Consider the following 22424-nt stretch of genomic DNA (forward strand, 5'->3'; position numbering starts at 1 on the left):
TTTTATCTCATTTTGAGGCAAAGATAAACCCTCGAAAGTTGCTTTATTATAAATGGTGTGTAATCACAAAGAATATTACAAGAAAAAAAATCAATGAATATAATATATACAGTATGAAGTATTGGGAGATATGAAGTAAGTTATGAGTCTAAGTTAAAGATTTGGACATTTACTGGTGCTCTTATATATATATATATATATATATATATATATATATATATATATATATATGATATATTGATATATTGGTGTATTAGATGTAGTTTACAAGTTTAGAAACCCTGGCTACTAATTTTCTTTACTGTGAGGAAAAAATAACAAAGTGATCGGAGTAACTGTACGATCTTATGCTGAGGAATTCCTATTTTATGAAATAGTCCAGTTACTCATTTTTTCATCATTGCCGCCTCCTCTTATGACACTAATCAGAAACCTCATTCAGTAATGTCAACATCGCTAAAAAGCCGCACTTCACAGAGTGCACTGAGCAGGACTTCATTCATTCTCTCTAGCCCCACCAAGTGTTTTCAACACCATATAGCAGTACACAACATCTTATTTTAGCCCCATGATGTCTCTCAAACACTGAAGGCCTTGTGCCCTTTTTAACGACACTTGCACAAAATGAATAAGGCACTTGTCAGATATTTAATTCTTCCGGCTGCTAAGGCCTTTTTACTTCATGTCCATAGCAGTGTAAGGTTTTTATAATTGTGTTTTTAGCCCTTTTCCTTCAGTGCTTTCAATGTGATGGTCAATCCTCCAGCATCACAGAGCTGAAACTCCTCCTCTGCTGCATCATCAAGTGGCTGCTGAAGAGCAGCAGCGTGAACTGAAGCTGCTTCATCCTCATATTCCTCCTCCACCTCGGCTTCCTCAAAATCATCTGGATATTCGACTACCTCTGAGATATCAGGAGCCTCTGGAAAAACTGTAACAGAGAAAAGAAAGGCCTTAACTTTGATAACTCCTGTATATTGACATCATAAAAATGTCTTGTTAAGAACCTTAATTTCTTTCTATATAGTTGAATTGTGGCCACTCTGAAATGATAAATATCAGATGAGAACAATATTAGACAATGCTATTAAGATCTGGCTTAAAAGCAGAAGTGACTTTCTCAGTAAAACATTTTGAGGCATCCAATATTTTGAGTTCCCTCCGATGAAAATCAATCATTCAAAATCAAAATATTTTTGACCTTGTTAAAATGTCCATTTGGTGTTTGGAAAAACTCAGGGGCACCAAATTATGGGCTATAAGCAGTCACTCACTCAGCTTTATCTACATTTAGAGACAAATCCTAGTGCAGGGGCAGACTAAAGTTTGTTTATAATGCATTTGGTCTTTCATCTGATTTATTCAGTCAATTTTGATATAGTTATGGCACTTATTTCTTATAAATGAAAAAAAAATAAAACAAAACCAAACTTTTCATCTCAGGCTTTTCTAGGGCCACCCTCCTATTGTCGTCCTTGGTAATCAGTCACTCTGTGCATACTAAATAAGATAAAGGTGTAGAGTTACATCTAAGCTATTTTTTTTAGGTATGGAGGACATTTTTGTAATTGATTTTGATTAACAGAGATGAGTTTTAGGGCTTTGATTAATGCCAGAAGGGGAACTTTAAATTCTGAGGCCTCTGTTTCAGAGTATCACAACTAACTGTTTATCATCGGCACTGACCTGAAATAACCTTTGAGACTGAGTTGTATATTGACTAAAACATTCAAGAAATATTATAAAAAGAACAGTGTGTTGATCTAATGTAGTTAATCCTCTGAAACCTGGACTGACATCACTTTTCTTATACTTAAGTATTTAAACCTTTGAACCCTGAGCAAATTGGTGTGATTATTATATTTTTTTCTTAAAAAAAACATGTTGGAAAATGCAATGAGCAGCTTGGCAAAAAGAATGTCCTGCAGATTGCAAAAGATTAGTAGATTTAGAAAAAAAAAAGTTTTTTAAAAGCTAGGGAAAAAAATTAAGGAAACAAATACTAATGATCATAATTATATATTATAAACTGTTTTACAAAATTAATATAATTTTTAAGCAGTTTTTTCCCAGTCATTTTCTGCTTTTTATTGTTTTTGTTGTTGTTTTTTCCTCACCTAATTTTCAAGCAACTATCTTTTACTTTTTACTGATTTATTGCTCATTTCTGGGCCATTTCTTCCTACAGTGTTTCACTTCTACATTACCGATAGTCTCAGCAGAATTGCTTCTCATTGGTGACTCTGAGTGCTCACTGCGCTCCTCAGCAGAGGACAAACTTTCGTCTTCGTCAAAGTCCTCAGGATAGAGGCAGTCACACTGGTTTTGTCCTCCAGCACACAAAGCATCATAAAGTTTGTCCTCCACATCACTGAATCTGGCCTCGATGTTGTCTTCTGTTTCTTGCCCTGTGTATGACTGACAGAGAACACCTGGCTGTGTCGTGGTGTCTGTGAAGCTCTTTGTTTCAGATTCAGTCACAGGAACACTGTGACTCTCTGTTTGTTTGAAAGACTCCAAGTGATCTTGCACATAGGCACTGTTAAGTATACAGCCAGCAGTCGGCCTGTTTTCTGGGTTGAGGCAGAGCATCCTCTGGATCAATGAGGAGATGTTGTCAGAGTAGATGATTGGCACAGGATCATACTCTCCTTTGGTGATCTTGTAGAATAGACTCAGGAGGTTTGTGGCTGCAAACGGAGGTCTGAGAGCACACACCTCATACAGCAGACAGCCCAGAGCCCAGATATCAGACTTGGAGCTGTATGGGACGTCTTGGCACAGCTCAGGACTAAGGTAGCTGGGTGTCCCAACACATGTGGAGGCCATGTCAGCTGTGCTAGTCATCACTTTGGATATCCCAAAGTCCCCTAACTGTACCACACCTTGCTTTGTTAGCAGTACATTTGATGTTTTGATGTCTCTGTGAAGTATTCTGGCTTTGTGTATGTGATGTAAAGCCATAGCGACCTGTGCAAACCAGCCCATCACAGTATGCTCTGTGAAAAACTCCAGAGGTTTCCTGTATTTCACTTTGTCATCTAATGTCCCACCATCGCAGTAGTTCATCACAATGTAAATGAATCCATCAGAGTTCACAAAGGCATCGCTGCATTTTACTATGTGAGGGTGCTCCAGCCTCCTGATGATCTCAGCCTCTTGCAGGATCGCCCTCTGGGTCTTTGCTGTCCTCGTGTCCTTTACTTTTATCCTCTTCACCGCGTGAAGGCTCCTCCGCTCTACGTGCCTCATCAGGAACACGTCCCCTGCTCCTCCTCTGCCCAAACACAACACCTGCTCGTACCTCTCCATGTTTTGTCTGGAGTCGACGACAAAAATGTCTTCATTTTACGCTTGGGCCCAGACCTTGGAATCCGCCCAACCCACCGAGTTCGACGTGACAAATTTGTTTGATATCAGAAAAGCTCTTCTTTAATCAAAACATCAAAAACAGGTAAGAAGCACTTCGACACAGGACAGCTGTCAGCGTCAACATACGTCACGGAGCGTTTGTGTTCAGTCTTGTTGTCATAGAAACCACCTCGCTCTGACGCTGTGAGGTTGTATACATCCATGGTTGGAGGAATTAGTGACTTCCCGTTATACTGGAAAAGTGGGGGCCCATTTTTTTCCTGAGGGACTGTTATTTATTTGTTTGTGCACTTCAACAGAATGATGATGATGATGATGATGCAATTTTTAAGGAGGATTTGTATTTTGCCGAAGAAATTAGCTGCTTGTTTTGCTGGTAACGCTTTTTGCATTGGCTCTATAATAAGGGAAGGGTCAATATTTCAAAACAAGACAAAAAATGAAGTTACACCACATGGATCGCCCTCTCTGATAAATAAAGAGCAGTTCCTTAGAAGAAAAAAAAAAACATACTGTCATACCGTAGGCTACAAGGGCTCCAACTGATGAAACTTTTAATTATTTATTAATCTCTCCGTTATTTTCCCGATAAATCGATTAGTTGTTCCGTCTATAAAATGTCATAGAATACTGCAATAAAAGGGATCGGTATTTCCCAAAGGCCAGGATGACTAATCGAGTTAATCGAGTATCAGATTAGTTGGCAATTACTTACATAGTCAGGTTTTCATTGTTGCAGCTCTGTTTGTGTATTAACTGCAGTACAATGCTGATTTTTTGAGACTGCACGCTGTGTATGTCTCGGACATTAACGCTGGGTGGCGGTATAGATGTCGAGTGGCTGTAGTCTGCCCAAAACCGCTAAAGAAGAAGAAACACAAGCTGTCGACGGAAGTTACTGTGCAGGTTTACCATAACATAGCATGAGCACATGCTACTGCAAGTTTTCTCTGTCAGTATTGCTTGAATTTCACTAAACGGTCTCCTAAAATGCCACCTAAGGGAAAAGGTGGCAAGGGTGGTGGTAAAGGTTAGTGGTCTGTCTATCGTTTATTACATGTCGTGAACTGTTAGTTTACAGTCAGCCACATTAACTAGCCAGTAGCATAAACAGTAACACACACTTCTGTGTGATTATGTGCTTCGCTAGATTTAACATCGTCGTATTGCGTGCAGCGTTGTTATTGTATGTCCCGGTTTTTTGGTTGTTGTGTTGTTTAACGGTTGTTTAACCTCGTTCCTGTGCAGGAGCAGCTTCAGGAGGTGCAGACGCTGACAAGAAAGAGAAAGCACCAAAGGGAGGCACTGCTGTAAAGGTGACGTTTATTACATGTTTATACATCCAAAGCTGCACTGCAAAAGGTAATTGTGACATAACTGGGATTTTTTTACCAAAACGATAACTGCCATTGGCTCTTCCTCCTACCACAAAGTTACTTTTGAATGAGTTGCCTGGAAGGAAATGACAGAGGGATGGATGAGAGGGGACCAGATTTTACACTTTGGCTCAATTAATTACAAGTAAAATAAGTGGTGAATCAAAAAAGAACATGTGTCAAGTTGCTGGCTAATACAATAGACAACGTACTAGAGCAGGCCAATATGGGAAAAATCCAAATATCACAATATCTATTGTCAAATACCTCAATGTCGACATTGTGACAATACTGTCATCACGATACAGATAATAATAATACATTTTAGTTATTGGTGCCTTTCACGAAACTCAAGGTCACCTCACATTCAATGATAAAACACACAGCAATAACATTGATGTTAATAAAAAAAGTAAACAGTGCAATGTGGTCTGTGGGTATATGTGAGTGTGAACAGGTGAGTTTTTAGGATTTGAAGTGTGGGAGAGAGTCAGTGTTGCGGAGGTCAGGAGGGAGTGAGCTCCAGAGCTGGGGAGATATAATATCGGTACAATGCCCAGCCATACAACGTACAACCTGTTGTCACCGACATTATTAAATGTAGAGATTTTAAATGTTTGTCTCTAGATATCCATACTAATCATTAACCTTTATCTCTTTGATGCGCTACTCCTGAAATATGATATTTCAGCTGGAAATTAGGGGATCTACTCAGTGGTATAATGTAATAAAGAAATAATACTTTGTAACAGTATTTAAATGTATTTTGGAAGTATCTGTACATAATTTGAGTTTTTACATTCCTGTCAACATCCACTTTTACTCCACTGCATTTTCTAAATAACATATATGCTTTTGCTCTGATAGTTTCCTCTAAGCATTTTAGTTACGTATTACAAAAAAATGGAAAAAAAGGAAGAGAGATGAGGTAGGTAGGAGGGGAGGACAGACGATTGAAGAAATTTTTACAAAAAAACCCCAAAAAACAGTGACTTTAAGTGGTTATAGGTTGCATCTTATTACAGTTATTCCCTCAAGTCTAACTGTGCCTTTTATGACCTGTTTTTCTTCCTTCAGGTTCGACACATCCTCTGTGAAAAACATGGAAAATGCATGGAGGCAATGGAGAAACTGAAGGCTGGAGTTCGTTTCAGTGAAGTAGCGTCACAATACAGTGAGGACAAAGCAAGACAAGGAGTAAGAACATGCACTCATAAACAGTTTTTTTTTTTTTTTTACTAATTGCATTGGCTGTGTGGTGGTCGTCTGTATTTGCCTTGTTGTGAGGTCATGTAATAATTTGTTACAATAGTATTGCTGGGTCATTTTTTTATTATATTGCATGGTGTGTGGTGTGGAAATGTTCATTGTTGCAAAGTAAATTAAATGGGAAAAATCCAAACACAACAAAGTTTGTACCAATAGAGCGCCCCAGGGATTGTGTTTTTCAGCAGGCAGACGGGGAAGCTAACATCACCCTGGTTCCTTTGCCAAAACGCTTATGGAATTTTTCCATTTGATTTTGGATCATAGCAGAAAATAAGCTCTGTGGTAAACAAACGTTTATGATACTTGTTTGTTTTGTTCAACAAGATCATTTTTGCATTTGATGTCATATTCAGGCTTTTTAAAGCCTAAATGTGATTGCAAGACGTAAAACACTAGCGAGGCTGTAAAGTTCAGGGCGGCGCGACAAGATGACGCTCTGTAGTCTCATTTAGCCACTTGATAGCAACTGTCTTCTTTAATACACATAAAAGCTTCAGAGTTCACAAGTGAGGTATTTACTGATTTATTTAATGTTGTAGAACAAATTATGAAATTCTCCTCAGCTTGTGTTAACCACAGACCTTATTTAAGGCTTCTACACAAAAAAATATCAGTTGCTTTGGGAAAGATCAACATGAAAAAAGGTCCATATACAGGCATATTAAAAGGGTCTGGCTTTTGTGCTTTTCAAGATTGAATATATCCTAACTGGTGGTGATAAATATGAGAGATGATAAATATGATGCACAAACATAAAAACTCAAAATGAGACTTCATGAGTAATTAATTCCATACTGGTGGATAAAAATGTTTCACTCCCCCATTGCTGATTACAGAAATTTGGCTGAGCAATTTCTCACCAGCTGTGTACATCCTGTGCTTATTCATCCCTGCACCCCACCAGAACACCTACACTGGTGTACTCTGAGATACTGGCAAACTTAAGTGGGGATAATGGCGTTACTCAGGGACACCATGTAAATATTTGACTTGTTGAAATCATTACTGTACAACATCACATTTACCCCACATCCTTGTCTTTGTGATCTAATTATTCCTGGTAACTGATAAAAATAACAGTTTCAGCTTCCTGCATTGCTCACAGTTGTCAAAGTATCAGAGTTGATATTTTTAGTACTCATGTTCACTCTCTTTTGTCCTGGCTCTGTACCCATATTGGATGCATATTATGTGTTTTCTTCATGACAGGGTGATCTGGGATGGATGACACGAGGATCCATGGTTGGACCTTTCCAAGATGCGGCATTTGCCCTCCCTGTCAGCTCCATGGATAAACCAGTGTACACAGACCCTCCTGTCAAGACCAAGTTCGGGTACCACATCATTATGGTAGAAGGGAAAAAGTGACTTTGAACAGCTCAACACTTGAAATTAGGACATACTAATTCTACAATGCGATATTGAGAAAGTGATTATTTCCAGATTTACAGCTTCAATATGATGTTTGCTTTTTATTTCACAGAATGTTCGAGAATAAGAGAATTAAATGATCCTTGTGTTTCAGCTTTATCTTTGTCAAATGTACATTTTCTTACTGACAATTCAACCTGAGGGAATATCCTGATAGACTTAACTTTTACATTTACACAATTCATTGATTTTTCTTTTCTTTTCTTGAGGCAATTAAACCACAAATGGCCAAATAAATGCATTTTCACTCAAGTAGTACAAAATAAGTAAGGTTTGTGTGTGTGTGTAGTAGAATCACAGAGGAAAGTGTGAAAAACGGGGTGTCAACCTCAATCCTAAAAACGCCCGCTTGAAAGTGTTTTGGGATGGCAGGTGTTGCCCCTTCAGTGATGTATCCTTTTTCTTTAATTCCAGGACTTTAACTCATATTTCTGATGGATGAACCAAAACTGGCAAAAATATCATTAAAGTAAATGCTGAGTGACTCCTCACATAGTCTGTATTCTGGGCTTTTTTAGGAAGGTGACTTTTGAAAAGTCGAAGGTTGAAGATAATGAGTTACCTTGTTGACGATGAAATACTTAATGTAACTATTTCAGTTACTTCATCAAAAGTAATGTTCTTATTACATTTGATTACTCTTGGATAACTCAGTTGCTATAATTGATTACGCTTACATTTATTTTGTCATTTAATTACATGTAATTAGTTATTCCCCAACAACAATTCTGGGGATTAATTGCAGTCAGCTGTTAAAAAAAAATAATATCGAACAATTTTAAATGATCCATGTTCAATTAAGTGATTTTTATTAAATATCAAATATACTTTGATACTAATTTCACTAACCAAGTGTGTGTTTACGTCCCTGATTACAATTACTGATTAAGGGCGATCCGAGTGAGCAATACAATCGATTAAGTGGGTTTTCAGTATTTTGGACCTTGGTCGTAACAGCCAGGCTGGTGCGGTGTTCCCCCGGGTTACATCCAGGGCGCTGGGGGGCAGCAGCGCGCAGAGGCCGGAGAGCTCGGCCGGCTCCAGGAAAAGACGGTTGACGTTGTTACGCCTTGCTAGATGATTGGCGAGGTAAGATGGCGGCGCCAGAGGAGCCAGAATTATCTCAGGCGCAGACTGAAAAACTCCTTCAATTTCAGGTACACAGCCTAAATTCCACACTAACACGTATACACTTGAAACCTCATGTTAGTACGCCATCGTTGATACCGAGTCACCGTAAATAGGTGGAACCGGGCGTGTTTAAACGCTTTTTGCACAGTCAACTTACCCCAAGCCCCCGAACGTTACCCGTCAACTTGAGTCAGAGCTAACGTTAGCAAAGCTAGCTAACATTCGCTAAGCTAGCTAACAAGTTAGCACACTGTAAGGGCCATGGGTGGACTTAAACATCTTAACAGCGTGTTTTGTTTTACTCGGTGACATATATAAAATCCAACTTGGTAAACCAGCATCACTCGTGCTCCGTTTTTAATGTGATTTTTTGGACTTTACGTCAACTTGGCTAACGGTAGGTGTGCACTGACGCTCCCTACTAAACAGTTGCTGAGTTCACATTAGCACAGCAGTCTAAACCGAGCTGTCACTGAAGTTACTCAGCCACACCACCGAACAGTTTTTAGCTATGCAAAATTAAATTGTTGATTTTATGGCAATGCGAGTGGTGCAACTTTCCTCCCTGTTTAATCTGTAGCTTGTACTAATGATAGCTATTTTAGTATACGGCTAAAGCTTTCCGTTTCAGCCACTTGATATTTTGGAGAGCTAGCTAACGTTAACTTGGAAACGTCATCCTGCTAGGAGTTCACGACTGTTTCTCTGTGCATCTTGACTTAATTTCGAGTCAAGGTAGCCGACCAACTACAGAGTAGTAAATCAGTTGCATGTATCATTTCATCCCATGTTTGTGACAACCGAGCCTATTGCTAACTTCTTCGCGAAGAACTTGTCACAGCAAATCAGTAGCATGCAAGCTACTAAAGGAAGCCTTGTTTATACATACGTGCATTTCTGAGCAACTTTAGGCCCTTAGACTGACCTGCTTTTCATGTCTTACAGGACCTAACTGGCTTGGAGTCAATGGACCAATGTCGTCGAACATTAGAACAACATAATTGGAACATAGAGGCAAGACACACGCAGAAACACCGCATTGAAAGTCTCAGACGATTTGCATCTGTATTTTCATGGCTCTGTTTGAATTTTGATTCCAATACAGTGTCTGTAAACTGCTGGCTTGCTTTGACTCATCACATTCATTTCCTGAGATGCTGAAGTTAGCTTCTGTTCGCAGCCTCCTATGCTTGGCTTTTTTATTATTAGCATCTTACTGTTGTGAAAGCCCCCACGTTGTCTGAAACTAACCTCTCCATATGTAAAGCATTTATTCTATTTGTGAAAATGCGAAAAGGGGAGATTTCACTGCGTTTTTAAAATCTAGACCACACTGGACCAGGTCTCTGCCAAAAGGAAGGTCAAACCTGGACCAGATTATCCTAGAGAGGCCAAGTATTATTTAAACCACAATTTGACATTTATGAAACTTATATTCTATTTGTTACAATGAAAAAGTCAAATTTCAAGGTGTTTGAAAAATCAAGACCACATTGGACCAGGTCTCTTGAAAACCATTGTATTTAGACTGGTTAAACCTGGATTATATTATCCTAGAAAGGCTAAAGATTATCTTAAACACAAATTCAGAATTGTTAAACCTTTATTATGTATTATATTACATTATATGAAAGTAAAATAGAAATAGAATAAAGGTTTCACAGACCTGAAACTGTGTTTTAATTACATTTAGCCTCTCTGGGATAATCTAGTCCAGGTTTGACCCGTCCAGGTGAAGTGGTTTTTGATCTGGACATGGTCTAATTTGATCAACATTTGAAAAAAAACTGTGAAATCTTCCCTTTTTTTTTTTTACATTTTTACAAATAGAATAAAGGTTTTACAAATGTGAAAGTGGGTTCCAGACAGTGTCGGGGGTTTGCCTTTAATATCCAACATGCTTTCACAACAGTAAGAGGTGCATGAAGCAGAGCATTGGTTGCTAAGCAACGTTAAGTTACTTTCCCTTAACTCTCCCCTTACTCTCCCCTTGGAAGCTACGAATTGGAAGTTTATTTCAACGTCGTTCATTTCTTTGGGCTTATTGAAGGAATTGCCTCTAATATGATGTTCTTAAATGTATGTTTTTCAGGCTGCAGTACAAGACAGACTTAATGAGCAGGAAGGAGTACCCAGTGTGTTTAACCCTCCACCATCCAGACCATTGCAGGTCAATACAGCAGACCATAGAGTATATAGTTACATCGTCTCAAGGCCACAACCCAGGGTAGGTCTGTAGGTTCTCTCTATGTTTGTGTTTTAGGATTAAATCTCTGCATAGTTGTTAAATATTGTCATCATACAAAATAAAATACTGGATTTCTCTGACAGTATTTTCTAAAACTATTGCAAATACTCGACACAGCCACATTCTAATGTGACTTGTTACTTTTAAAGATATGTAATACAGGACTTTGCTACAAAGCAATTTGTAGTATCATACAGAAATAATCTCTTGCGGTGTATTAATCTGCAGAGATTCGGCCCTTTTATTGAATTTTCTGATTTTCGTGGTCGAGATGTTTAGGGGCATGTACCTGGTCCGGTAAGGTTAATGAAAAAGGTAGTGACCAGGTGCCTGGCTCACAGCAAGAGGCTCCAGAGGACACAGGGACAAAAAAAAAGCAAATATAGTGAGGTGAAAAGCCACATGAGTGTATCTAGAATTGGCTTTTACTTTCCCTTTTGCTGACAAGAGTGTTTACAGATGGTAAACACCTATCCAGCATAGTACACCTTCAGGCCATTCTTGGAGAATCTTCAATCTAAGTGGTTTCTGTTTTTCATTTTGATTTTGTATTTTTAAATAGCATTTTAATGGCACAAAACATAGAAAAGCCCTCGTTGTGGAATTTTGTTTAAATGTCATTCTTCTTTTTTCAGGGATTACTAGGATGGAGTTACTACTTGATTATGCTACCTTTCAGATTTACGTATTACACACTTCTGGACATATTCAGGTAATTCAAGCACATTTATTGAAACACTGAGCTGCTGGGTAGAGTTAAGTAATTGACAGCCACAATATTGTTTTTTCTTAAAGGTTCGCCCTGCGGTTCATCAGGCCAGATCCTCGTGGCCGTGTGACAGACCCTGTCGGAGATGTTGTGTCCTTCATTCATAGTTTTGAGGAGAAGTATGGTCGATCGCATCCTGTGTTTTACCAGGGAACATACAGCCAGGTGAGTTTAGAGAGCAAGTGCCCAGTTGCAAACCCACATTTGTTCTGCTTTGACTCATTCTCAAAAGCTTTGGTTTTGTTCAATCTGAAACATGTAGGCATTGAATGATGCCAAACGAGAGCTGCGTTACTTATTAGTGTACCTTCATGGGGAGGATCATCAAGACACTGACGAGTTTTGCCGGTAGGATACTCTTTAACGTCTTTACCTTAGTATTAGTCATCAGAATTTGTTATATAGCACCTGTTATTGCTGTTGCTTGAGTTTGTTTCTACTCATGGCACAATCTGGTTGGTTTTTTGACTCATTTTATGTAGGCAGATAAGTTCTAAATTGATACTTGAATATTTATATGTAACCTGTGTGTTTGTTTATTCATGTGCACGTAAAAAAGGTGTTCTCTTATAAATGCTTTGTTTTGTGCTGCTGATCTGTCACTTCTTAGCTCCACATTATGTACAGAAGAGGTCATAACCTTCCTCAACACACGAATGCTCTTTTGGGCATGCTCGACCAGCAAGCCCGAGGGCTACAGAGGTATGCAAATCTATTGTCATTTGACCCATCATTTGTTGTGTCAGCTGTTGATAAAAATATGTAACATGGGTTGCTCTGACCATGACAAATATCTGTTATTCCCACGTGTAGGCACATTCATTATGTGCATCTCCTGTATGAAAGAGAGATGAAACAAACTCAAACTGGGTGGGATGTTTATGGCGCGTTTTTTTTTTTTTCTTCTTGGTTTGACAACCGTTACACCCCTTACAAGGACTTTGTGTGTGTTTGGATTAACTAATCTAAATTAGAGTGATAAAAGGTATAGTGACAACACTATTCAAAAGTTGACATTTGACTATTTAATATTTGGGTGTGTTTCAGTGTCCCAAGCATTGCGAGAGAACACCTACCCATTCTTGGCCATGATAATGCTGAAGGACCGCAAGATGACTGTGGTGGGCAGGCTCGAGGGTCTCATTCAGCCAGAAGACCTCATCAATCAGCTCACCTTCATCATGGATGCCAACCAAACACACCTGATGTCAGAGCGCCTTGAACGGTACTGGATATCAATAAATTCACACTAGAGTCAGGGTCCCCATAGTCATGGAAAATCATGGAATTCCACAGTTGTGTTTTCCAGGCCTGAGAATGCACTGGTAGTTGTAAAATCCTTAAAAGTTTTGGAAAAGTCATAGTTTTTTGTTTGCAAAGTTAAAGTAATCCGCCAAGGAAAACCTTTCATGTAATGTAATATAATGGCAAAATAATTTTCTGTAGCTGCTGAAGTAAACTAGCTCATCAACGTGACTTTTTTTTCTCGATTATGTAGGCTTCACTTTTCTCCCCATGTCCCATCTAGCTCTCCGTATATGCCAGCTAGTTGTAAAAATGTTTAAATGGAGTCTGAATCCAACATGTTTGAATATCATCAGGCAAGTGGGTCAAGAAAAGCACTGCACACTGATACCGTCATGTACTGTATGGTCCGGTGAAATTCCAGGAAGGTATGAAAAAACAGATACCGCCCAAGCCTTACTACTACTTTTAATTAGTACCCCATTTTTGAGATGGGGCAGTTGACATGGACAGTCAGTTCAGTTATCACTCAGAGCAACAATGCACACTTTGGTGTCATTTTAACTGTTTTGCCCTGAAAGTTGAGGGTGGTAATTTGAAGAAGTGAGAAGTGAGAATTCATGTGGCCGTCTGCTTCACTCAGCTCTACTGGTCTGTGTCAGCAGTGTCAGACTGCCCATAATAATATAATTAACATTTGGAGTAAAGTGTACTGTAGGGCTCTGTTTGCGTTAAACATTCTGGAATTGTCATGGAATTTTTGTCATTGAAATTTTGTCATGGATCCTTGAAAAGTCATGGAAAAGTTTTGAAATTTTGTCCATGAAAATTTGTGGGCACCCTGGACAATGCTTTACATGAGACATCTCATCTTCATTTACACTGATGAGGACTGGAAGTGACGTGACAGAACTGTGCAAAAGTCCCAGGCCACCTTAAATTTTGTTATTTAGGCAAAGTTATAATGATCGTATAATGATTTCTCAGGAGTGTCTTTCCTAAAATATACCAAAACATGCAGGGAACCTGCATGGACCTTTTTGGGGCAACATCATAGTATTAGCTGTGTTGTCCATCCTTATATGTCTATGATCAGAACAGAAAGATACACATGTATCACTCAAGTGGTTTTCACTGTTTTGTTTTGCTAAGGAAGCTAACATTAGCTAATGTGCTAAAAAGTTAGCGTTACAGAAAAATTCAATATTTCTTTTAATACCGCCCCAATGTCTTAACAGGTGGACATGACGTGAACCCTTAATGCACATGACTTAATTCATCCCTACAACAGTAAATACTTTTTACCGTACCTGAGACAGTGAGTGTGCTGGTCTGTCTGATGTCCTTGCTGTTGACTGGGCATAACTTCATACCACACAACACAGAACTCATTAGGTAAATTCTTGGTACTTCAAGTCTTGCACATGGCCAGTATTGATTGTTTGAGCTGATTCTGTTATGGTTGTACTATTCCACGTGTCACACCAAATAGTTCTACTAATACTACATATTGACATCAGTCTTTAAGAATCGATTTTGTTGTGTATATCTATGGTCTGTGGTGGCCTAAGACTTCTGCACAGCACTGTACATGTGGTGATGGTTTTGAGATTACAATTTAAGCTCAACATGTGACAGTCTGGAGTTGGTAATTTCGCAATTCAGTTGATTGTAAGATTCATTTTTACAGTCTTAAGCAAGACTTATCACTGCTGTTCACTTTAAAAGACTGACTTGTTTTTTTATGTTTTACTTTGATACTGAGTTCAAAATAAGCATAGCATTTGTGAATTAAATCCAGCTTTACTAATCACATTACTTTATCTCCATAGGAATAGGTTATCTGGTATTTAGCATTTTTTTTCTGATTTGGAGTTGGAAACAATGCATCTGTGAGCAGTCTAATATCCCAGTTATGAATCATATCCTCCCTGTGATGCAGTGGTTACATGATAGGGAACTTCCAAAACCCATGCCTGCCATAGCACTTGTAAAGGAACTTACCTAAAGCACAAATTATTTTAAATCTTCTTTGTTTAATGCTGCTTTACCAGATATATTTTACAGTTTATAAATACAGATCTTTTTTTTTCAGGGAGGAGAGGAACCAGACCCAAGTGCTAAGGCAGCAACAGGATGAGGCCTATCTGGCCTCCCTCCGTGCTGACCAGGAGAAGGACCGAAAGAAAAGGGAGGAGGAGGAGCAGCTGAGGCAAGAGGAGGAGAAGGTCCGACAGAGTGCTCTTGCTGAGGAGCGGAGACGACGAGTGAGTCTTAATTTCCATTAGATTCATGTTGAACATTGCCAATCTATACGTGGAGACCATAACTAATGAAACACTTACACTGAGATAGTCGTCTCTTAACATACATAAAATTCTTTCTTTTTTGATTCATGTTGTTAATTTTGTTGTGACTTCCAGACACTTGAAGAAGAGAAGGAGAGGAAGTCAGAATGTCTTCCTCCAGAGCCACCTGCAGATGATCCAGAAAGTGTCAAAATAGTGTTTAAGCTGCCCAATGATACACGAGTAGAGCGACGATTCCTCTTTGGGCAGTCTCTGACGGTGAGCACTACTTTTACCAAGCCCTATGTACACACCTGGTTGACCCAGACTGATTCATTCAGTGGTTTTCAGGAGAATTGACAATGGTATCAGCTAGTTTGTTCCAATAAATTAAAATTGATTCTGTCGACACAGACATTGTCAGAGGACTTTTGTTTTGAAACGGCAGCAGGAAAAATTGTGAGTAATGGACAGCTTCGTATTTCCTCATTTCTGTGGCAGAGAGACTTTTAAACTGCAGTAAAAGGTGGTGTAGAGGCAATATTACTAGAAAAACACCACTTTCACTATCTATTCCTGCGAACAACCACATGCGAGAAGTGGAAAAACGGCAAGCCACCGTCTTGATGTGCTGCGGCTGACAGGCAACTAAGATGTGCCTGGCAAGCGCTGCTCAGGCAGGCATTGTGGATGCTTTAACCAGTTAACAAGGGTGCTGCTGCTACTGGCTTTGCCTTGAGGTGATATTTCAGGCTTGAAGTCCTCCGATGGTACGAAAACTCATATTACAAAGCCTGTGTGGCCTTCAGTGACGCTCCAGGTCAAAGCGCACCACGGAATGCGATTAATCAGTGTTCTTTTTTTTTTACAATTTTTTTTCTGATTACTTAATCAAAATTAACGCATTATTTTGACACCTCAATTCATATATACCATTATTACAAAGCACTCTTCATATCAGCTACCACTAGAAGTTATTTGCCTATTCACTTGACTATTTTTTTCCGCAGGTAATATACGACTTCCTCTTCTCTTTGAAAGAAAGCCCAGAGAAGTTTCAGATAATTACAAACTTCCCGCGCCGAGTCTTGCCCTGCCTTCCAACTGAAGAGCAGCCCAACCCTCCCACACTGAAAGAGGCAGGACTCAGCCGCTCCGAGGTCCTTTTTGTTCAGGACCTTACGGACGATTAATAGGTGACGTTCCTCCTGTATATGGAAACACGTTTTCCTTCAATGCCCACCTGGCCCCTTTTTTTCTTTTTCATATTTTGTTAAATGGGCATCATGCACAAGGGATCATTGAGATAAAATCCTAACCTGGAAAAATTTAACCACCCTGCATCCAGTCCTTGTTTGGTTGTGTTTACGGGGTTCCCAATAAATAGCCTGGAAAGTCTTGAATTTTATCAAATAAATATTTCTTGAAGTCTTTTCCTTGAACTCATCTTTGTATCCATGTGGACAAAGAAGTTTGTTTTCCATTATCTGTAATAGCTACCAGTTAATTCTTGTTCTTCCTCACCAGTAACTGTTGCCGCAAATGATTAATCATCTACTGAAATGTACTGAAAAAGTAGCATAGCTTGTGCAAAGCCAGAACCATATCCCAAATTACTTAATGTCTGAGTAACGGAGAAAGGCAGGCTGTATTAATACCGACTGCAACACAGAGGATGCAGCTTGAAGAGGTATGGATTTCTATGATGGTATGAATGCCTTGGCTATTTTAATGTCAAAGACTTGATGTTTTATCCATGTGTCCTAATTCACCATCCTTTTTGCTCTGAAGTTTGCATGTTTCCTCCACACAGATTGTCAAGCACAGTTCTGGTCTAAACTGGGGTTGGCATTGCTGCAATTGTTAATCCGTGGGGTGTTGAGAGCAGATGTATTACTTCAGTGAGCAGGTTGGTGGATTTGGACATAAAGAAAACATGGGAACCCTGTTGAAAAAATTAAAATGAGCCATGACCTGTACATAAGTTGGATATTTAAAATTTCAAAATTTACCTTACTTTTTTTTTCTTTTCTTTTTTTTTTTTTTGACTCATCCGTGTCATAAAATGACCAAATGCAGGTTGGTTACTATGTGAAGCAGACTGCCTCAAGTTCATGAAGTTTAAAAATAAAATATTTAACAGAGGCCACAGCTTTTCCATGTGGCTTTATCTAGTATAGTACGAGTCTGCCCATAGTGTGCCTGTGGTTACTCATAGATGCCTGTATTGCCTGTAACATCTTAATGGGCTCATGTAAAGATGTAATTTTCCAACTATAAATTAAAAACATTTTAAAAATGTGGGTTTACTGACAATGTATGACATTTACTTGTGATAACGGTGCAAGAACCTCTTTACTGTACTATGAGCTGATAAGTGAGAAAATACCCTAAAGAAAGTGGGATATTTAATGTAGCTTTTAAAACCCAATATAATCATGATGATGAAATTGTACACGAGGCTTCCACTTACAATACTGTTTACTTTTAAAATTGCTACACTTACTGTTTTGGACATACTCTACCATGACTTTTTTCAAAATACTACATTATGACCTTTTGGGGGTTTTTCCCAACATGATAGTTTTTTTTCTTTTTACATGCTATAATACTAAATTTTACATTAAAAAAAGCTTTAAACCAACTTGTACGATGACTTTATACGACATACTAGACTATATCGGTTTTGGTCGATTTTTCAAAATGTTAAATTTTTTTATGTTTTTGGCTGTTATTCATTGAACTACTAGGGTGTGTCTCGACTTGCCATGCTAAGTGATTTTCAGCTGTTTTTTCAATTTTTCAAGATTCCTATTCTGTCGTTTTTTCGTCGATTTTTTTCAACATGCCATATTTTTATATTTATCCATTTTTTTCATCATGCTGTACTATGGTGTGTCTTGGCATGCAATAGTAAGTGATTTTTAAGACGTCATCTTTTGACATGCTATGTTGTTTTTTCGATTGAGTTTTCAGCATGCTATATTTTGATGTTTTTGGCTGTTTTTTTTATCATACTATACCATGGCATGTCTCAACATGCTATAGTAAGAGGCTTTCAGCTGTTTTTCTGGATGTCATATTTTGAAATTTTTCAACACACTGTACTGTGTTTTTGGTTTATTTTTTAACATGCTTTATTTTGGTATTTTTTCCCGATATATCAAACTATAAAAATTAGTTGAAAAAAGCATAGTGTCATATGTAAATTTTAAAATTTTGTTATGTCCAAAAAATGGCTGAAAACTGCATATTACAGCTCGTTGAGATGCACCGAGGTATAGCATGTCAATAAAAGGGCCATGTTGAAAAAATGGCCAAAAACTGCATAGTATAGTATGGCGAAAAATCTCAAATTTAGACATGTCCATGGCCATTTTTTTGACATGCTAAATCATGAGGTTTATGGCCTTTTTTGGCCTTTATTCCCACTTTGTGTACTATGACCCATCTCTACAAGTTATTGTATGTGGTTTTTAGCCGTATTTTGGAGCGGTCAAGATTTGACTTTTTTCAACATACTATACTAATGCCTTTTAGGCCATTTTTTGACATGCTAAATTATGAGTTTTTTGGCCTTTTTTGGCCTTTATTCCCACTGTGGTCCAAACAGCAGCTCAGAGTATCCATCCTTTTTTGGAGTCCGTAGAGGGGGAGCTGGAGAGTGCTTCTTCTGGGGAATCACTCATTCTGTTGAGGGACATAAATGCTCACGTTGGCAGCGACAGTGAGACCCGGAGGGGTGTGATCGGGAGGAATGGCCCGAGTGGTGTTTTGTTATTGGGCGTTTGTGCTCGCCACAGATTACCCATTACGAACACCATGTTCAGGCATAAGTGTGTCCATATGTGCACTTGGCATCAGGACACCCTAGGCCACAGTTCGATGATCGACTTTGTAGTCATGTCGTCGGACTTGTGGCCGCATGTCTTGGACACTCGGGTGAAGTGACGGGTGGAGCTGTCAACCAGTCACCACCTTGTGGTGAGTTGGCTGCAATAGCAGGGGAGGACGCTGGTCAGACCTGGCAGACCCAAACGCATTGTGAGGGTCTGCTGGAAACGTCTGGCAGAGTCTCTTGTCAGAAGGAGCTTCAACTCCCACCTCCGGGAGACCTCCGACCATGTCCCAGGGGAGGTGGGGGACATTGATTCCAAGTTGGCCATGTTCCGTGCCTCCGTTGTTGAGGCGGTCGATCGCTGCTGTGGCCGTAAGGTGGTCAGTGCCTGTTGTGGCAGCAACACCCAAACCTGTTGGTGGACACTGGCAGTGAGGGATGCCGTCAAACTGAAGAAGGAGTCCTATCGGGCCTTCTTTGCCTGTGGGACTCCAGAGGCAGCAGACAGGTACCAGCAGATGGGAGAGTAGCTACAGCGGTCGCCGAGGCAAAAACCCGGACGTGGGAGGAGTTTCGATGAGGCCATGGAGAACGACTTCCAGACGGCTGCAAAGAGGTTCTGGACCACGATCGGGCATCTCAGGAGGGGGAAGCAGTGCTCTGTTAACACTATGTATTGTGGGGACGGTGCGCAGCTGACCTCGACCTTCGAAGACCTTCTCAATCCCACTGACACGCCTTCCGGTGAGGGAGCAGGGCCTGGGGACTTGGGGGTGGGCTCTAGCATCTCTGGGGCTTAGGTTGCCGAGGTGGTCAAAAAGCTCCTCGGTGGCAGGGCCCCGGGGGTGGATGAGATTTGCCCAGGCTTCCTTAAGGCCCTGGATGTTGTGTGGCTGTCATGGTTGACACAACATTGCAGCATCGCGTGGACATCGGGGGCAATGCCTGGCAGAATCCTTGAGGGTGCATGGCAGTTTGCCCAACCAGTCCACATGTGCTTTGTGGACTTGGAGAAGGCATTCGACTGTGTCCCACAGGAAGTCCTGTGGGGGGTTCTCCAGGACTATGTCACCGATTCTGTTCATAACTTTTATGGACAGAATTTCTAGGCGCAGCCAGGGCATTGAGGGGGTCCGGTTTGGTGAACTCAGGATTGGGTGGCTGCTTTTTGCAGATGATGTGGTCCTGTTGGCTTCATCAGGCCATGAACTTCAGCTCTCACTGGATCGGTTCGCAGCTGAGTGTGAAGCAGCCGGGATGAGAATCAGCACCTTCAAATCCGAGGCCATGGTTCTTAGTCGGAAAACGCTGGAGTGCCCTCTCAAGATTGAGGAAGAGATTCTGCCCCAAGTGGAGGAGTTTAAGTACCTTGGGGTCTTGTTTACGAGTGAGGGAAGGATGGAGCAGGAGATTGTCAGGGGATCGGTGCGGTGTCTGCACTGATCTGTTGTGGTGAAGAGGGAGCTGAGCCGAAAGGCAAAACTTTAGATTTGCTGGTCAATCTTCGTTCCTACCCTCACCTATGGTCACGAGCTTTGGGTAATGACCAAAAGAACAAGATCGCGGGTACAAGCAGCGGAAACAAGCTTCCTCCATTGGGTGGCTGAGCTCTCCCTTAGAGATAGGGTGAGAAGCTTGGTCATCCGGGAGGAGCTCGTAGTAGAGCTGCTGCTCCTTCGTGTTGAGAAAAGGCCAGATAGGGTGGCGCAGGCATTTAATTAGGATGCCTCCCTAGTGAGGTGTTCAGGGCATGCCCCACCTGTAGAAGACCCGGGGGAAGACCCAGGACACACAGGAGAGACTATGTCTCCTAGGGGGCATGGGAAAGCCTCGGGATCCCCCTGAAAGAGCTGGACGAAGTGGCCAGGGAGAGGGAAGTCTGGGCTGACCTGACCCCGGATAAGAGGTAGAAAATGGATGAATGGATGGATGGATGGGTTTTCAGCTGTGTTTAGGAACGGTCAAAATTTAACTTTTTTTCAACATACTAAACTATTGCCTTTTTGGCCATTTTTTCGACCTGCTAATTTATGAGGTTTGTGGCCTTTTTTGGCCTGTATTCCCACTTTGTACACTATGATGCGTCTCTACAAGCTATTCTATGTGGTTTTCAGCTGTTTTCAGGAGCAGTCAAAATTTGACTTTTTTCAACATACTATACTATTGCCTTTTTGGCCATTTTTTTGACATGCTAAATTATGAGGTTTTTGGCCTTTTTTGGCCATTTTTAGAAGTGGTCAAAATTTGTCCAGCTTTTTCACATGCTATATTATCTTTTTTGGAGTTTATTTCTATTTTGTACACTATCATGCACCTCTACAAGCTATGACACTTTGACTTTTTTCAACAGACTATACTATTGCCTTTTTTGCCATTTTTTTGACATGCTAAATAATGATGTTTTTGACCTGTTTTGGCCTTTCTTCCCACTTTGTACACTATGGTGCATCTCTACAAACTATTATATGTGGTTTTCAGCTGTTTATAAGAGTGGTCAAAATTTGACTTTTTTTTAAAAATGGCAAAAATGCAAAATTTGACATGTCCAATAAACTGTTGAAAACAGCTAGAAAAAGCTGAAAATAGACGGCCAAGACACGCCATAGCATAGAAAGTAGCAAAAAGGGGCAAAAAAAGCATGATTTGGCATGTTGAAAATATGACCAAAAATTTGACGTCCCAAAAATTGTTGAAAACAACTGGAAACAACTTAAAATAGCCTGCCAAGACACCCCATAGAAAAGAAAGTTGAAAAGACAGCCAAAAACAGTATCATTTGGCACGTCGAAAATATGACCACAAATGTCAAAATTTGACATGTGCCAATAACGGCTGAAAACAGCTAGAAACAGCTTAGAATAGCCTGCCAAGATAAGCCATCGCAAAGAAGTTGCAAAAGGAGGCAAAAAGCATAATTTGGCAGGTAAAAATAGGACCAAAAATCCAAAACTGTAGTAAGGCAAAAATGTCAAAATTTGACATGTTCCTGAAACTGTTGAAAACAGCTGGAAACAGCTTAGAATAGCCTGGCAAGAGACACGCCATAGCAAAGAAAGTTGCAAAAAGAGCCAAAACCAGCATAATTTGGCATGTTGAAATATGAACAAAAAATCCAAGACTACAGTAAGGCAAAAATTTCAAAAAATGTCATATCCCAAAAACTGTTGAAAACAGCTGGAAACAGCTTAGAATAGCCTGCAAAACATGCCATAGTAAAGAAAGTTGCAAAAACAGCCAAAAAAAGCATAATTTGACACGTTGAAATATGACCAAAAATCCAAGACTATAGTAAGGCACAAATGTCAAAATATGTCGTGTCCCAAAAACTGTTGAAAAACAGCTGGAAACAGCTTAGAAATAGCCTGGCAAGACACGCCATAGCAAAGAAAGTTGTAAAAAGAGCCAAAAACACCATAATTTGGCACGTCAAAAATATGACCAAAAATCCAAGACTATA

General features: G+C 39.9%; 3 protein-coding genes across 3 annotated transcripts; 2 read left to right on the forward strand and 1 right to left on the reverse strand.

The window, feature by feature from the left end:
* Positions 1–719: 719 nt before the first annotated feature.
* Positions 720–3427, reverse strand: nek12 (NIMA-related kinase 12). The gene is made up of 2 exons (XM_042493871.1): positions 2208–3427; positions 720–931 (listed from the first exon to the last, which is right to left on the reverse strand). The coding sequence occupies exons 1-2, from the start codon at positions 3310–3312 to the stop codon at positions 720–722; spliced, it is 1317 nt and encodes a 438-aa protein (XP_042349805.1). The 5' UTR covers positions 3313–3427.
* An 837-nt stretch (positions 3428–4264) lies between these two features.
* On the forward strand, positions 4265–7714 carry pin4 (protein (peptidylprolyl cis/trans isomerase) NIMA-interacting, 4 (parvulin)). Its single transcript, XM_042493548.1, has 4 exons — positions 4265–4402; positions 4621–4688; positions 5826–5945; positions 7227–7714. Exons 1-4 carry the CDS (start codon positions 4363–4365, stop codon positions 7383–7385), a joined length of 387 nt encoding a protein of 128 aa, XP_042349482.1. The 5' UTR covers positions 4265–4362; the 3' UTR covers positions 7386–7714.
* Positions 7715–8529: 815 nt separating this feature from the next.
* faf2 (Fas associated factor family member 2) lies at positions 8530–17445 on the forward strand. Its single transcript, XM_042493712.1, has 11 exons — positions 8530–8605; positions 9525–9593; positions 10672–10806; positions 11463–11539; positions 11623–11761; positions 11859–11944; positions 12207–12298; positions 12644–12821; positions 14937–15108; positions 15265–15408; positions 16140–17445. The coding sequence occupies exons 1-11, from the start codon at positions 8543–8545 to the stop codon at positions 16320–16322; spliced, it is 1338 nt and encodes a 445-aa protein (XP_042349646.1). The 5' UTR covers positions 8530–8542; the 3' UTR covers positions 16323–17445.
* Positions 17446–22424: the final 4979 nt, after the last annotated feature.

This window comes from Plectropomus leopardus, chromosome 9 (assembly GCF_008729295.1).
Source record: "Plectropomus leopardus isolate mb chromosome 9, YSFRI_Pleo_2.0, whole genome shotgun sequence".
Taxonomy (NCBI): Eukaryota; Metazoa; Chordata; class Actinopteri; order Perciformes; family Serranidae; genus Plectropomus; species Plectropomus leopardus.

What these genes read in the sequence shown, in the direction of transcription:
- faf2 (XM_042493712.1), top strand. Translation starts at nt 8,543, where the DNA reads ATGGCGGCGCCAGAGGAGCCAGAATTATCTCAGGCGCAGACTGAAAAA. An exon ending in ACCAGGGAACATACAGCCAG is followed by an intron (nt 11,762 to 11,858) that starts GTGAGTTTAGAG and finishes TGAAACATGTAG; the next exon opens with GCATTGAATGATGCCAAACG. An exon ending in GACACTGACGAGTTTTGCCG is followed by an intron (nt 11,945 to 12,206) that starts GTAGGATACTCT and finishes GTCACTTCTTAG; the next exon opens with CTCCACATTATGTACAGAAG.
- nek12 (XM_042493871.1), bottom strand. Translation starts at nt 3,312, where the DNA reads ATGGAGAGGTACGAGCAGGTGTTGTGTTTGGGCAGAGGAGGAGCAGGG. An exon ending in CAATTCTGCTGAGACTATCG is followed by an intron (nt 932 to 2,207) that starts GTAATGTAGAAG and finishes TCTCTGTTACAG; the next exon opens with TTTTTCCAGAGGCTCCTGAT.
- pin4 (XM_042493548.1), top strand. Translation starts at nt 4,363, where the DNA reads ATGCCACCTAAGGGAAAAGGTGGCAAGGGTGGTGGTAAAG. An exon ending in TGGCAAGGGTGGTGGTAAAG is followed by an intron (nt 4,403 to 4,620) that starts GTTAGTGGTCTG and finishes GTTCCTGTGCAG; the next exon opens with GAGCAGCTTCAGGAGGTGCA. An exon ending in AGGGAGGCACTGCTGTAAAG is followed by an intron (nt 4,689 to 5,825) that starts GTGACGTTTATT and finishes TTCTTCCTTCAG; the next exon opens with GTTCGACACATCCTCTGTGA.